A 14,047-nucleotide genomic window follows, 5' to 3' on the forward strand; every position below is an offset into this window, starting at 1 on the left:
GTCCAGATGTCCCTCAACTGAGTAATGTGTAAAGAAAATGTGGTTCATTTACACAGTGGCATACTATTCAGCTATTAAGAATGAGGACGTCGGGGGGGGGGGGGGGGGGTTGGGGATTTACCTCAGTGGTAGAGCGCTTGCCTAGGAAGCGCAAGGCCCTGGGTTCGGTCCCCAGCTCCGAAAAAAAGAACCAAAAAAAAAAAAAAAAAAAAAGAATGAGGACGTCGGGGTTGCAGAGATGGCTCAGTGGTTAAGAGCACTGACTGCTCTTCCGGAGATCCTGAGTTCAATTCCCAGCAACCACATAGTGGCTCATAACCATCTGTTATGGGATCTGATGCCCTCTTCTGGTATGTCTGAAGACAGCTACAGTGTACTCATACACATAAAATAAATAAATTTTAAAAAAAAGAATGAGGATGTTATAAATTTTGCAGGCAAATGGATGGAACTAGAAAATATCATCCTGAGTAAAGTAACCTAGACCCAAAAGGATATGCATGGTATATATTCACAGATAAGTGGATTATTAGTCAAAAAGCACAGAAAACCTAGGATAAAACCCACAGACCATAAGAAGTGTAACAAGTAAAAAGGCCCAAGAGAGGATGCTTCAATCCCAATAGAACGGGAAAGAAAATAATCACGGAAGCAAAGGAAGGGACCTGGGTGGGACAGGAGGGAGGGAAGGGAAAAGGGGGCAGGATCAGGTATGGGGGAGGAGGGCAGAAGAGAAGCCCAGAGGGTCAGGAGAATGAATGGAAATATGCAGCCTAGGGGGGTAGGAGGTGGGAACCCTCTAGAAAGTACCAGAGACCAGGAGGTGAGAGACTCTCAGGACTCAAATGGGGATGATCTTAGCCAAAATGCCCAACAATGGGGAGAGGGAACTTGAAGAGGTCACCTCCAGTAGATAGACAGGGCCTCAAGTGGAGGGATGAAGTTACTAAGTCAAAATGTCTGACCTGGAACTGTTCCTGTTTAAAAGAACTGCAGGAACAAAACTGGAGAAGAGACTAAAGACAGGAGCCTAGCATGGCTGTCCTCTGAGAGCCCCAACCAGCAGCTGACTGAGACAGATGTGGATACTTATACCCAACCATTAGACTGAAGTCGGAAGCCCCTATGGTTGAATTAGGGGAAGGACTGAAGAAAGTGAAGAGAAGGGTGACAGCATAAGAAGACTAACAGTCTCAACTAACCTGGAACCCTGGGAGACCAGAGACCGAGCCAGCAACCAGGCAGCTTACATGAGCTGACTTGAGGCCCCAGCACATATATACGAGAGGACTGCCTGGTCTGGCCTCAGAGGGAGAAAAATGTACCTAATCCACAAAAGAGAGGGGAGGCCTTGTTGGGGAAAATGAAGGGAGGTAAGAGGGAGGGGGAGTTAGGATGGGGAACTGTGGAAGGGGGACTGGAAGGGGAGTAAAGACTGGAATAGAAATAAATAAATAAATTTTTAAAAAAAAAATCCAGTAACATCAAAAAAGTGTCCAAACAGAGGTCCCATAAGGGAAGGATTATCAGGCTGATAGAGGCATTAATATTTAAGTAGGAAGATACAGGTTGGCATAAAAGGGACACCAGGGAAACGAGAAGCTGGTTAGGCTGTTAAAACACTAGGAAATACATAGGCTAGCACTCTACAAATCTGATGAGAAAACTAGAGAAAACTACCAATAATTACATAAAAAATAGTAACTGCAGACATACTTCTGTGAGTAACTACAGAGAGAAGAAATAATTGTATTCCACAAAAGAATACGTGTGTACTCATGCATAAAAATACTTATATAGTTACCATAAAGTAAATATTAAATATTCACACAAAACAAACCACCATCTATTTTAAATGTATGAAATGGGTATACTTGATATTGGAGAAGCTACATTTCAGCACTATCTAAAAAATATGTAAAATATCCTTAAAATTACATTATCTAAGTAATAAGTGTCATTAAAAAAGAATTTTGTTGTAGTCTTCGCTGATTAACAAAATCAGAAATAAGAAAAAATAAAATTGATTTTTATTATCATCTAAAAAATGTATGATATACTTGAAATCAGAGTATAGTATTAATTACAATATATCCCACAAAGATGAGTATCATGTAGCAGTGTGAAAAGTACATGGACAATAAAGAAGAAACCAACCTGCTCTTCTGCTATCCGTGAAGTATTCTGAAGCTTAACTATTGTTTTATTGAAAGCCTTTTGCATTTCTTCCATTTGTTTTCGGTACCTACAAAGTAAGAATTGCTTTCAATCCACTTTCTCATTCATTACATACTGGAAAAATAATTCTGATTTTGAAATTAAAAAATCTGCTTTTTCTTAAAATGACCTACCTATTCAGGACTGAGCAATAGGGCAACACATACAAAAGGTATAACCAACAGATCCTGAACATCAAGAAAAATGAAGCTGGACATGCTAGCACAGGCCTATAGTCCCAGGTAAGATGCTGACAAGGAGATCACATAAGTACAAGAGTTCATAGCTAATCACAGCAACATGGTAAGAACATAAACATTATAAAGGAGAAAACAAGGCACAGAAAATTCATTACCCCAGTGATAATTGCATGACACTAAGTATTTACAAAAACAGAAAAGATAATTCTGGGAAGCTTTGAACATCGTTTAAATGGTTTTCCCTCATTTTCTAGTTAAAACTGTTTCTTACATCATCACAATGTCTTTACAGATCATACTCAGCTGCTAAACTTATTGTGCAAAATGGGTTGTGCTTACCTTTGACTAAGCTCCTCCAGATAACGACCACTGAGAGACATGTTAACTTCTAAGGCTTTAATACGATTATTAAGTCTCATAAATACTGACTCCTTCTGATTTGATCCATGTACAAGGTTTCCATTACCATATCCCAGATCTGTAGAATTTTGTAGTTCAGCATAGAAATCTGTAGCTGTCCTCTGTAACCCTCTTAAAAGGGCATCGTCTGGAGACTGCTCATCCTCTTTCACTTCAGGCAATGAAGGATCTGTAACGGGCGTCACTACGTGCTTTAGTGTATCAGCTAAACTAGGTTTGGTTTCCATGCCTTCACTCTCAGGCACAGCGGCTGTGTTTATAGGGGGTGGTGCTACTGTTTCAGGGAACTTGGTTTCAGGGAACTTGGTGACCACGTGTGTGGAGACTATGTCTTCTTTCACAGTACCGTCCATTACCTCGTTAACTTTACTTGTTTCATAAATAACAGAGAGCTTCGCAACAGAACTAAAGCTCTCAGGCTTTTTTTCTGTTTCGTCATCAAACTCGACAGAACTCTCTTGGGGCATGACTTGCGATGGTTTATGTCCTCCCTCAGATTTAACAGACTCAGATCCTTCTACTGTAGACAGTGAATCCATTTCTGGAGTAACGTCTAAGGGAAGGGACTGAGAAAGAGTTTGAGGGTAGCTTGGTTCAAGTTCAACTGTATCCACTGTGTGATTCCTCACATGAGCCTGGTGCACACTACTTAAATCATCCAGAGCCACAGTCTCCAATTCTCTTTCCATGTCCTCCTTATCCACATCTCCACTGGGAGGCTGCAGTACTGAAACTTCTACTGAGTCTACAGGAGGGAGTAACGATGGCTGAGGTGACACATCTTTTCCTTTACTCACAGTTCTGCTGTGTTGTCGATAAAGAGCGATTCTAACTGAGCACCATTTATATAAGTACTCCGAAAAACTAGAAATACAACAAATTGAAGTCAGTTCACTACAAAGTATTTGTGTCTCAGACTCAAACCAGGATGAGGACTCATCCTCCTGTTCGCCGCTGCCCAGAAGGGTCACTGTAGATGGGCTTGCTTCCTCCTCTTCCTCCTGAACCAGCTGTACAATCGGACTCTCCTTTGGAGGATCTGAGGTTGGTGGTTCTGTATCATGTGTATGGACTTCCTTGATTATATATCTAGAAATATATATACGTGATTACATATCGCTTAAGGTAGAAATCTAATGTTAAAGTAAGCTTAAGGAAAATGTATTAAGCACAACATAAAGATCGGGATTATGGAAGAAACGCAGAGTATAAAGCTGTACACAAATATGTTTGATCAGTTTTCCCCATAAGAGAACACTTTTCTGTTTTATATAGAGTACGTAAGTCTGAAATAGCAGCACAAAGTCCACTTACCAAGTAACCAACCAAATAACTCAAACCACTGTATTTTACATCAAATCTGTGAATACATCTCTTCCCTGTACGTACATTGTACCATTGTTTCCATAACATTTACTAACTCATTACAAGTCTTACCACGACTCTCTCAGATTAGAAATTAAAGATGCCCAAGAGCTACAACTAGAACCCCGGATTCCTGGTATCTGCAGAAGACAGCTGGAGTTCTAAAGGATCTTTCTGTAGATGCTGTGAGGATGGCAGACTACCTACTTAACATCATCTGAGCTAGTTTTCTTATTAAGCGACAAATGCCTGACTACTTTAATATGAGTAACAAATTTGAATTATCTTTATATGCAAAATTTCCTATTTAAAAAATTACTACCAAAAAATGTTTCCGAGTCAAGCCATTTGCCACAACGACAAAAGCAAAGTCAAAGAGCATCGAAGTGGATTTTCCTTTTTGCTGAAAACAAAATAAAAACCAATTAAGTTATGCTTCTTTAACAGAAAGCTAACTATAGCCACAGAGATCCATTTAGAACCTAATTATCTTTCTTAAATATTCAAATGGCATGTCAACAACTAGTTACAGAACAAACTGTGATAGTAAAAAGGAGTAATGTCTGAAGAACGAAAAGAGAAAATAAACATCTGGTGAATATGAAGTTACATACTGTTGTACATACTCTAGTCTGTTATGGTTAAAATACCCTTAGGAAAAGAAAGTGACTACTTTTTATAAATCTATTACTAATTTTGAATATGGAGTCCTGCATTTTTGTTACCTTACCAAATGACTGCTATATAATCATTTTAAAAACTTAAATAAATAAACTTTAAGTAAAAGTTACTCAATGATTTTTGCCAATGTGATGTAATGTGCCTGTAAATCCAGAACTTGGGAGAAAGAGACAGGAGGATCACAAGTTTAGGGCCAGGCTAGCCTACATAGGGAGATTCTGTATCAAAGGAGTCCTTTTTCAAAATATTCACATTTGCATGTGTACATGTCTGTGTGTGTAAATAAAACTAGCTTGCTTAGTTTGTTTAAAAAAAAAAAACCCTATGTTAACTGAAGAAGCAGCCTAGTTATTAAATCAAGAATAGTAATTACACACCCAGATAATTAGAAACACTAAGAATGTCTTTATCACTATACATATTTTAAGTCCTTTTAAGAATCAGTAACATATATGCTATATTTCTCACTCCAACCACCCAATAAATATCTTCCTAGTCACTTTCAGTCCTGCCTTTTTTTTTTTTTTTTTTTTTTTGGTTCTTTTTTTCGGAGCTGGGGACCGAACCCAGGGCCTTGCGCTTCCTAGGTAAGCGCTCTACCACTGAGCTAAATCCCCAGCCCCCCTAGTCACTTTCAGAATATAAACATCCCACTTTACTTTTGAAAGCACAAAATTACTTTTTAATTAGTATGCTAACTGGAAATTACAGATTAAAGCATACTTACTACAATTGTGATTTCCTACTACTATAAAATAGTTCAAATTCAAATATCCTCTCTATTAGAATTCTTCTGAGAAAAGAGATTTTTAAAATTTTACACAATAACCATAACCCATAAGTCAAATCACTGGAGTTTATTGTCTACCATAGATAACATGTATCTATGATGTAAATATCTTTGTTAAGAAAACACCTACAAAATGAACATATTTTATATTACCTACATATATAACACTGCCCAAAGTTACCAAAAACAATGAAGATATTGTATGTTATTTTACTTATATACACAACAATGCCCAATGTGTGCCAATACAAAAAATCCATACAAATCAGTTTGAGAAAGGGAACAAGTTTGTTTGCTGTGTGACAAACACAATTCAAGAAACAGTGCACTAGGTATTCTGGGTACCCTCTGTGGCTTTCTAGGGATTTCATATATACATATGCAATGCTTTCAAACCTGAATTCAATAAGAATCCTTTGAAATCTGTCCTCAGCCTAGAGTAATCATCTTTAGTAAGGAAGTATTTTTCTTAAGATTCAATGTGTGAAAGTAATGTACTATACTAAACAACAAATGTGTGGTCTGGAATAGTGTTTTTAATACACATATACACAAAAGAAAAGAAGCAACTGAGAAGTGTCCTAAACAGCTGCCTGCCCTATAATCTGGGCTCTCTTATAAATGACTACATATGCACGGCGAGCTCTTTTCTTTTTATTTCTAATACACTCTGTTCTGTTTTAATAGGAATCTATTGTTGCAGCATAACTTACTCAGGCGATGGAACAGGAGTTGAAACACCAGTTGATTCAGGCATTTTAGGTTCAGTTGTGGCAGTGGCATTCTCAGATATACTTTTATTTCCTATTTTAAGAAAGATGCCCACATTGAGTTCAATGTTTAAAAACTGCACCATAAAATATTTTACTGTAACAAATAAAGAGCTTTTAGTCTCCCAGGGCAGAAGGAAAAGGTCAAATACATTTGCCAGTGAGGAGGTTTTTTGTTTAAATCTAAGTTCTCTTAGGAAGACATGACTGCACAACTATAAAGAATGAACATTATTCCTTATTTGATATTATAAATTTTGTATACTATTACATGATTAATATGCTTCTAGACCAAAAAGTTATCAGAAAATTAGGAATTAAAATGAGTAACTTTGAAGCTTATACTTGGCTTAGTGGTTTTCACGAAATAAAAGGCATCATTTGTTACTCTTTAATAATTGATATTTGCCACTCTCTAAAGAAAAGAAAATGGCCTAATATATTGACATATTTGCTACACAAAAGGAAGGCTAAGATAAAGTACCTCTAGGACTTCAAATTCTCAATAAAGAGATGAGGGTAAGGAATCATTACTCTCATGGCTAGGAAGAATCAAATATCAATTCAACTGGACAAGGCAGCAGTCGGCTCCCACCCAGATACTAACAAGACTAAGACAACTTCATGAGACCCTGACTGAAAATAAAAAAGAGCACTTGAATAGCACATATAATATGCTGGGTTAAATCAATTCTACCAGGGCAGGAGAGGCATCTGGAGGGGCAGGGATCAATTCATGAAATTTATGTAGATGGATATCTTTCATTTAAAAAAAAGTGTGAACTCAATAAACAATAGCTAATTCAAGATTGCTAAGTTCTTTTTAATGGTCTCTTTATTTCTAAACGAAAACTGTATTTTGTTAGCTTATTACTTCCTTTTTCTAACTTATAGTATCCATGAAGTACCAGCTATTTTAAAGACCCATAAAATGATTAGATACCTTCTGTCAAGTCTTCAGTTTTTGCTCCCAGAATATTAGCAGCAATATTCACCATATTTAGAATGGCATCTAAAACAAAATTCAATCAGAAAACAATACCAATATACCTAAAGAGTCTCATTAAAATCTTAGGATAACTTTTAAAAGGCCCATAAAGGTCTTTTAGCTATTTTCTTTTGACTAGATAACTTTTATTTCCTATCAAATCTAATACAGGATATAAATTTTAGCCAGAAGTTGAAATTCTAAGGTTCAGAGGGAATTCTGAATAGTTCTTTTCCTTTTTTAAAATAAAACTTCCTTCTACCTTTTACTAAATACTGTCTTTAACACATTACAAATTCAATTATAGTTCAACATGAGGACCAAAATTCACATTTCACATTTCAAATTTTTCTTTAAGAAGATTCTATAGTTTAAAACAAAAAAAAAATCAACTTATATAGACAAAGTAATGTTCTAAATGAGTGGTTATAGATAAAAATAAAACGGGAGATTAGTATACAAAGAAAAGTAGAAAAATTCTATTATTAATTTTATAGTATTATATGATAATACAATATCTATCAGTCACATAAATTGGTAATACACATAATTAAATTTCCCTGATAATGTCTAAAACTAATTAGGCAATACTAACTAGTATACTGTGAGTTATATAACCCCTAATATCTTTTTGTGGATAAGAGATTTTTTAAAAGCCAAAGTCAAAACTGAGGTTAATAGGTAGAACAATTTGCAGCTGCTTGGTGGTTGTGAGTTTTTTGTTTATTTTTGATTTTTTGGTTTTTCCCCACAGTGGAGACATTTAGCTAACATATAAAGGTACAAGCCTCCATTTCTATCTAAAGACATCTATGAATACATAAGAATCACAGAATGGCAAAAAGCCATGAGAAACTGGAGATGGGAGTTGAGGGGGTCTTCTAGTAATGTACTATAATTTCGGAGAATGGGCAGAGGCTGTACTGTAAGCCTCCCTCCCAGGTTACCCCTGTCTTAGTCTCCAGATAAAAGTGTCTCACAGATTTTGCATGATGCTTTCAATGAAAAACAAAGGTGTGAAATGCAGAGCTCTGAGGGAAGGCACATCAAGAAGGCTGAGCCACTCAGATGGTCACACAGACCCAGTTCTGGAAACGTGTATAGGGTGGGGACATTTCTGACTGTTTTAAAGGACACCCAGGCACAGTAATTTTGAAATGCACATAACTGTGGCTTTATCTGAATATAATAATTTCAGTACTTTGTTAATAGTCATCAAAACAGCACAAAAGCTTCCATTTTCAAACATCTTGCCCTTAGATGTGACAATCTGGTGAACAGAGAACTACAGCCTGGATTTTTCCTCAGGCTGAGATGTTTTGCCTGAGGTAATGACAGGAACAGTAATGGCCATCACTTCACAAACCTACAAGTCAGGAATGGAAACTGCCTCTTTATAAGCCTACTCTGAATGGCGCCCTATTGGACGTGGTCTTCTGCTTACACTACTATCTAAATAAAGTTCAGTCAAAGCTGCCTGCTTTTCAAAAATCAAAAACTTTACTCTACAGTTATATCCTCATGTATTCAAAGTAAACTTGTAATTCAGATTTCCAATTTAAGTCATCATTATTCAATTAACCAAAACCTATGTTTTGTATAAAGAACTTGTCTTTTGTGTTATTTGGAACTTAATTTTATTACTAACTCCACAGTAAGAAGATACAATATTCTATACCTTATAAACCTATTTGTCATCATTTAAGGTGATGGTTTGGTAACAATAACAAAATTTGGAAGATTTCTACCTTCTCAGTTCATCTAATTAAAAGAATCAATTTCCTTATGTTCATAGAACATTTTTTTTCTTTGTGGTCTTTTGAGACAAAGCAACTTTGTCAACAGCCTAGTCTGACTGTTCTACGTTCACGGCCAAATGTGGGGCAGTTCATCATCATAGGCACTGAAATCCCTTTAAAATGGGTAAGTAGTAATGCCAAACACAACTGCACACTGGAGCAAATTTCCCCTCATTTCTCTGAGTGGAGAAAGTTACTCATCTCCCATTATTCCTTCAGTAATCAAAGACTGCTGGGGACCAAACACCTTTATGTCACGGTTGCGTTTTCAGTACATCAATGGCACCTTTGGCTACAGAAAACAGACGTCGTCTGCGATGCAGAGATGGAGTTTTTGTCTGTTTCAATACCAGGAAAAGCCAACCAAAATACCCCCTTCTGTGTGCTCTCAGCTCCCTCTGGATAATCCTTTCTACTTTCTATTTGTAGGACCACAACTATATATATTTTTTTTTTCTAAAAGTATGTTGACTTAAAAACTGCATTTTGTCTTAAACATGTATCTAAGAGAAAAGACAAACTTAAACAAATATCAAAGTTGACAGTCATTTGATAAATCCAAGTGGAGAAGTGGTAGGCAGGGTACCTACTGACTAAAAGGATGTAAGTGTTCTAGTTCAAGAATGTAAGCAGAAGTCAGAAGACCGAACAGGCATGCACACATACTGCTGTAAGACAGCTGTATCTCTGTGGTAATAGTTAAATTACATAGGAACAAGCCTATCTAGGTATAGAGCGGGTATGTATTCTGGTGATGCATACTTCCTGTAAATACTAACTAGAGGTTAAGCTACAAAATTCTAGAAAAACTGCCCTAAAAAGCTACATAACTCTAACATCTAACATGAAAGCCAAAATGCACCATGCTATACTTTTTGAGCACTAACAGTTTCCACAAGTAGAAAACTGTAAATATGACCTCATATGATAGATCCTAAGTCAAAATTCAGGTACATTAAAAATATTGTATAAAATTATCTTCAAGCATGTAAAGTCAGTAAGTAAAAAATTAAATTAAATCAAAAATATCTTCGAGCTATGTGTATAAATTATACAAGAGAATTCCGTGTTTAAATTTATATCCCATCCTCAAGATGTTTCATTATGCACATGCAAATATTCTGAAACACAAACTGTCAAATATTTCTGGCTCCAAGAATATCAATTAAGAGATACTAAATACATTCCCAATAGAAAAAGGGAAAAGAAGTTTTTGTTAAGATTAAAATGACAGAACTCTGTTCTGTGGAGACTGTGCATGCAGTTTTAAAGAGGGTAAAGTTTGTGTTGGTGCACACCTGTAACAACACTTAGGAAGCAGAGGCGAGAAGGTGACAAGTCTGAAGCTACCTGGCCTACCCAGATGTTTCAAACATCTAAAAAGGGGAACCTAACAGTGCAGTAACAGAGGGCACGCCTAGCATGCAAAAAGTCCCAGATCTGCTTTCCAGTACCAAAATGCTGGGTTCCAATCAAGCCCACTCTCGATCTCAGTCTGAACTGCTGGACTGGGACATCCTACGTCAGACCCTGATTGTTTAAATTGACTGTGCACATGCATGCGGTGCTTACACTACTAGTTATCCTATCTTAGACGGTGGAGCCAAGTCAGGTTCAAAAGCAACCACCAATTTTTCAGAAGACTATATAGGTCAGATCAGTAAACTTCATGATTGCAAAGTAATACTTTCTTCTCACCACCTCTTGTTTTGAAACCTTAAGAGGTAAATGAATAAATAAGTAAATAAATGGAAAAACATGTATCATAAAAAAGAGGTATATGTCATTCAAAAGCTCTTTTCTATACTAGAGATCAAGTAACATCTCCCTGTCCCTATCAGTTCACTTTGCAAATTCTTTCAATACGCAAAACACTCAAAGGTAAATGAATTGCCCATCAAGACCCATAAAAGAAGAAAAGAAGAAAAACGTTAGCAAGAAAGACATTTCTCAAGGAGAAACACAAAAAATAGTTGGACAAAAGTAATCGTCTTTGTATAATTATATTATAAAACAGAATGTGATCAGAGAAAAGACTACAAGTAGGGAAATGTCTTACCCTGACATACAATTATGCTTTAATGCAATCTATAAACTAATTCCATAGGAAGAAAAGGTAAAATGCAAAATATTAATAGGATTTTCCCTTATCTAAATCTGTGGTAAGAAACTACCTCCCTTTTGTGTCCTTTCCTTTCTGGTACTATCAGAAGCTAAAGATATTTTAGTTTGGATCTAATTCCATGTATAAAAAGAAAAGAAAAAGGTGTTTCCTTAGAACTAGCTCAACATCATTAAGAATGATTACTATACAACGTATAAAAATATATACTTAAAATAATAGCAAACTCCAAATATATACACACAGTCTCCAGATATATACACACAGTCCCGGGTTTTCACCACAGCACTATTTTTATACCAGCAATAAAAATAACATCAGGTCCTAATTGAAAGCAGTTGTTCAAATTTAAAAAGCCAAAAATTAGCATCAGGGGCTTGGGCTGTAGCTGAGTGCTATGGTGCTTTCTTAACATATGGAAAGAAACAAAATCAATGACTATCAATGAAATATAACGAACTAATAAGAAGAGGACATTACATAACGGGTTCCCCTCTAGCAGCTATTTTTAACACTCTTTTTCTCATCCCTAGCAGATTGCTAAAACTTATAATTCTCCATGGAGAAGAGATGGATAAAAGAGACGATATCCATGGTGATAGTTTATATACACACACTTGTATGACCTCTAGTTAATTCAGTTATTAATCTCTAAATACAAAGAAAACACATAGTTAAGTTTTATATTAACAGAAAAGTAATGTTCCAGCTGGAAAGTACGTTTCTAGAATTCTCTTTAGCCAGCCTACCCCTATATTCATACTAGTTTGGAAGAACAACAAACTAAGCCACCAAGGAGGTATCTTAGTCACTTTTTCATTGACAACAGTATATTATACTGGCACTGTTATTGGTGCACTCTGGAAACAGCTTTGGTATTTTACTGTTAAATAGAAAACTAGGCATATGCACAGATTACCAAGTCTTCATGCACAACAAATTTACTCATTTGATGCTTCCTTAGTTTTTCCCCAAGAAATTCATAGGCCCATCTTTACTGCAAAGAGATTATACTGGACAAATCTGAGTCCATCCCATGCTCACAATTGCCTCCTTTTTACCTACTGCATTCCACTCCCACATGAGTCCCTTTCAAAGCTGATACAGGTCAATATCGGGAGTATAAGCATCCTAGACTAAACTACAACAAATGGCCTGTCAGACAGAGAGCGAGAAAAACCGAGACTTTAGCGGTATGAATAGGAAACCCCCACATACTCACTTGTAGCAGAACCAAGAAGATTCTTTGAAGATTTATCCTCCACAGTATTATAATCCAGGGGATAGTCTGTTTTAAGAGAAGAAGAAAAAATTTGATGAAAATTATTTCCAATAATAACATTTAAGTTTCCGCAGTCAGTCAATTGACATATAAAACATTATTCAGTAAATATTAACTATAAATCTAAAACATTTACATAAAGAAGTTCGGAAGCCTTACAAGTGCAAATCAAGGACAAAATTATCAATGCTAACCAAAAATATTCAACTATATATTTCCCCAAACTTTAGCAAATATTATTTATTTTTTCTACCCAAAATACAAAAACAAAACAAAACAAAAACAAACAAAACCTTCAATTGTTAAAGTTATGGTTTATACCATTTTGATCAAATAAAGAAGCCAGAATAAAACTTTTCCCCCTCCCCTCTGCCTCAAAGGAGCTTCTAAAAGACTCAGGTCTTTGTGCTTGCTCCAAGGCCCAAGGCAAATCAATAGAATCAATATTTTCTTTTCTTGTTTCAGTACCTTCTGAACAACAGGTTCTTGGGCCCAGAATTGGGATATACTTATAATTTATAGAACTAGTATTACAAAAGAAGGGTTCCAGCTACAAAGAACTCACAGACAGGTTTGGGAAACAATTTAAGTTACAAAGCACTCACACTAGAAAATAAATTTTAAAAAAAGGTTAAGTCGTGTCTGACTCATCATTACTATTAAGATTATCAAAGAAAGAACAATTCTGATAATTGCCTGTTTAAAATCACTTACCATAGTCCTCATCAAATAGTTCCTGACGCTCTGATTGATACTGGGAGTCAGCAATTTCCTCATATTCTTCCACCATACTAGTACCGAAAACCCTAGTAACAATTTCAATACAGGTTTTCATTAAAATGCAAGTTACTAAGGCTCATCTCTTCAGATGAAGCAATACAGAAGCAAAAATGTCACATTAATCAGGGTAATGTTTTATGGACCACTAGGCACTTCAAAATAATATTTCTTACATTTATTCATTTACTACTTCCATAAATATAATTAACTTAAAGCATTTAGAAATATAATAACCAATTTCCTATCAATCTGTGCTTCATGTATTATCAACACAATAAAACAGAAAGTAAGCTAACAAGAACAAATAAAAGGTCTATGTTTCAGACTATCTTGACATTTTTTCAAAACACACTCAAATTGGAGGCTTAATACTACATATTTTCTACAACATTAACTTCATATAAGAAAAAATTATCTCTTCACTTTAAAAATATTAAGGTTTTCTATATCATTGGTGAAATAAACAGCAGGAAATATTTCATTTCATATTACCTTATTAGGCTTAAAGGACAGAAGTGCTCTGATCCAAAATGAGACAACAGCTCCACCTGAAAAACAAAAGTCCATGACCCGGAGGCCGGCGGGCACCTGGAAGGCTTACACACTCAGTCTTCTCAGTACAGCATTTCTAAA

The 14,047-nt window shown here is 35.9% G+C and overlaps 1 protein-coding gene across 17 annotated transcripts in view; it reads right to left on the minus strand.

Moving 5' to 3' along the window:
* The window catches only part of Suco (SUN domain containing ossification factor), a 65,107-nt gene that overhangs the window by 13,195 nt on the left and 37,865 nt on the right, over positions 1-14,047 (minus strand). For all 17 annotated transcript variants that reach the window (XR_015635280.1, XR_015635278.1, XR_015635279.1 and 14 more), the window contains 7 exons: positions 13,907-13,962; positions 13,349-13,440; positions 12,575-12,640; positions 7,387-7,455; positions 6,387-6,477; positions 2,757-3,926; positions 2,158-2,245 (listed from right to left, as the gene is read on the minus strand). Coding sequence is in view for 13 of the 17 variants with exons in the window: in XM_087581244.1 (XP_087437370.1) it covers positions 2,158-2,245; positions 2,757-3,926; positions 6,387-6,477; positions 7,387-7,455; positions 12,575-12,640; positions 13,349-13,440; positions 13,907-13,962 (1,632 nt within the window). In the remaining 4 variants the exon portion in view is untranslated. The remainder of the gene's footprint in view (positions 1-2,157; positions 2,246-2,756; positions 3,927-6,386; positions 6,478-7,386; positions 7,456-12,574; positions 12,641-13,348; positions 13,441-13,906; positions 13,963-14,047) is intronic.

The sequence above is a fragment of the Rattus norvegicus genome, chromosome 13 (assembly GCF_021556685.1).
Source record: "Rattus norvegicus strain SHRSP/BbbUtx chromosome 13, alternate assembly SHRSP_T2T, whole genome shotgun sequence".
Taxonomy (NCBI): Eukaryota; Metazoa; Chordata; class Mammalia; order Rodentia; family Muridae; genus Rattus; species Rattus norvegicus.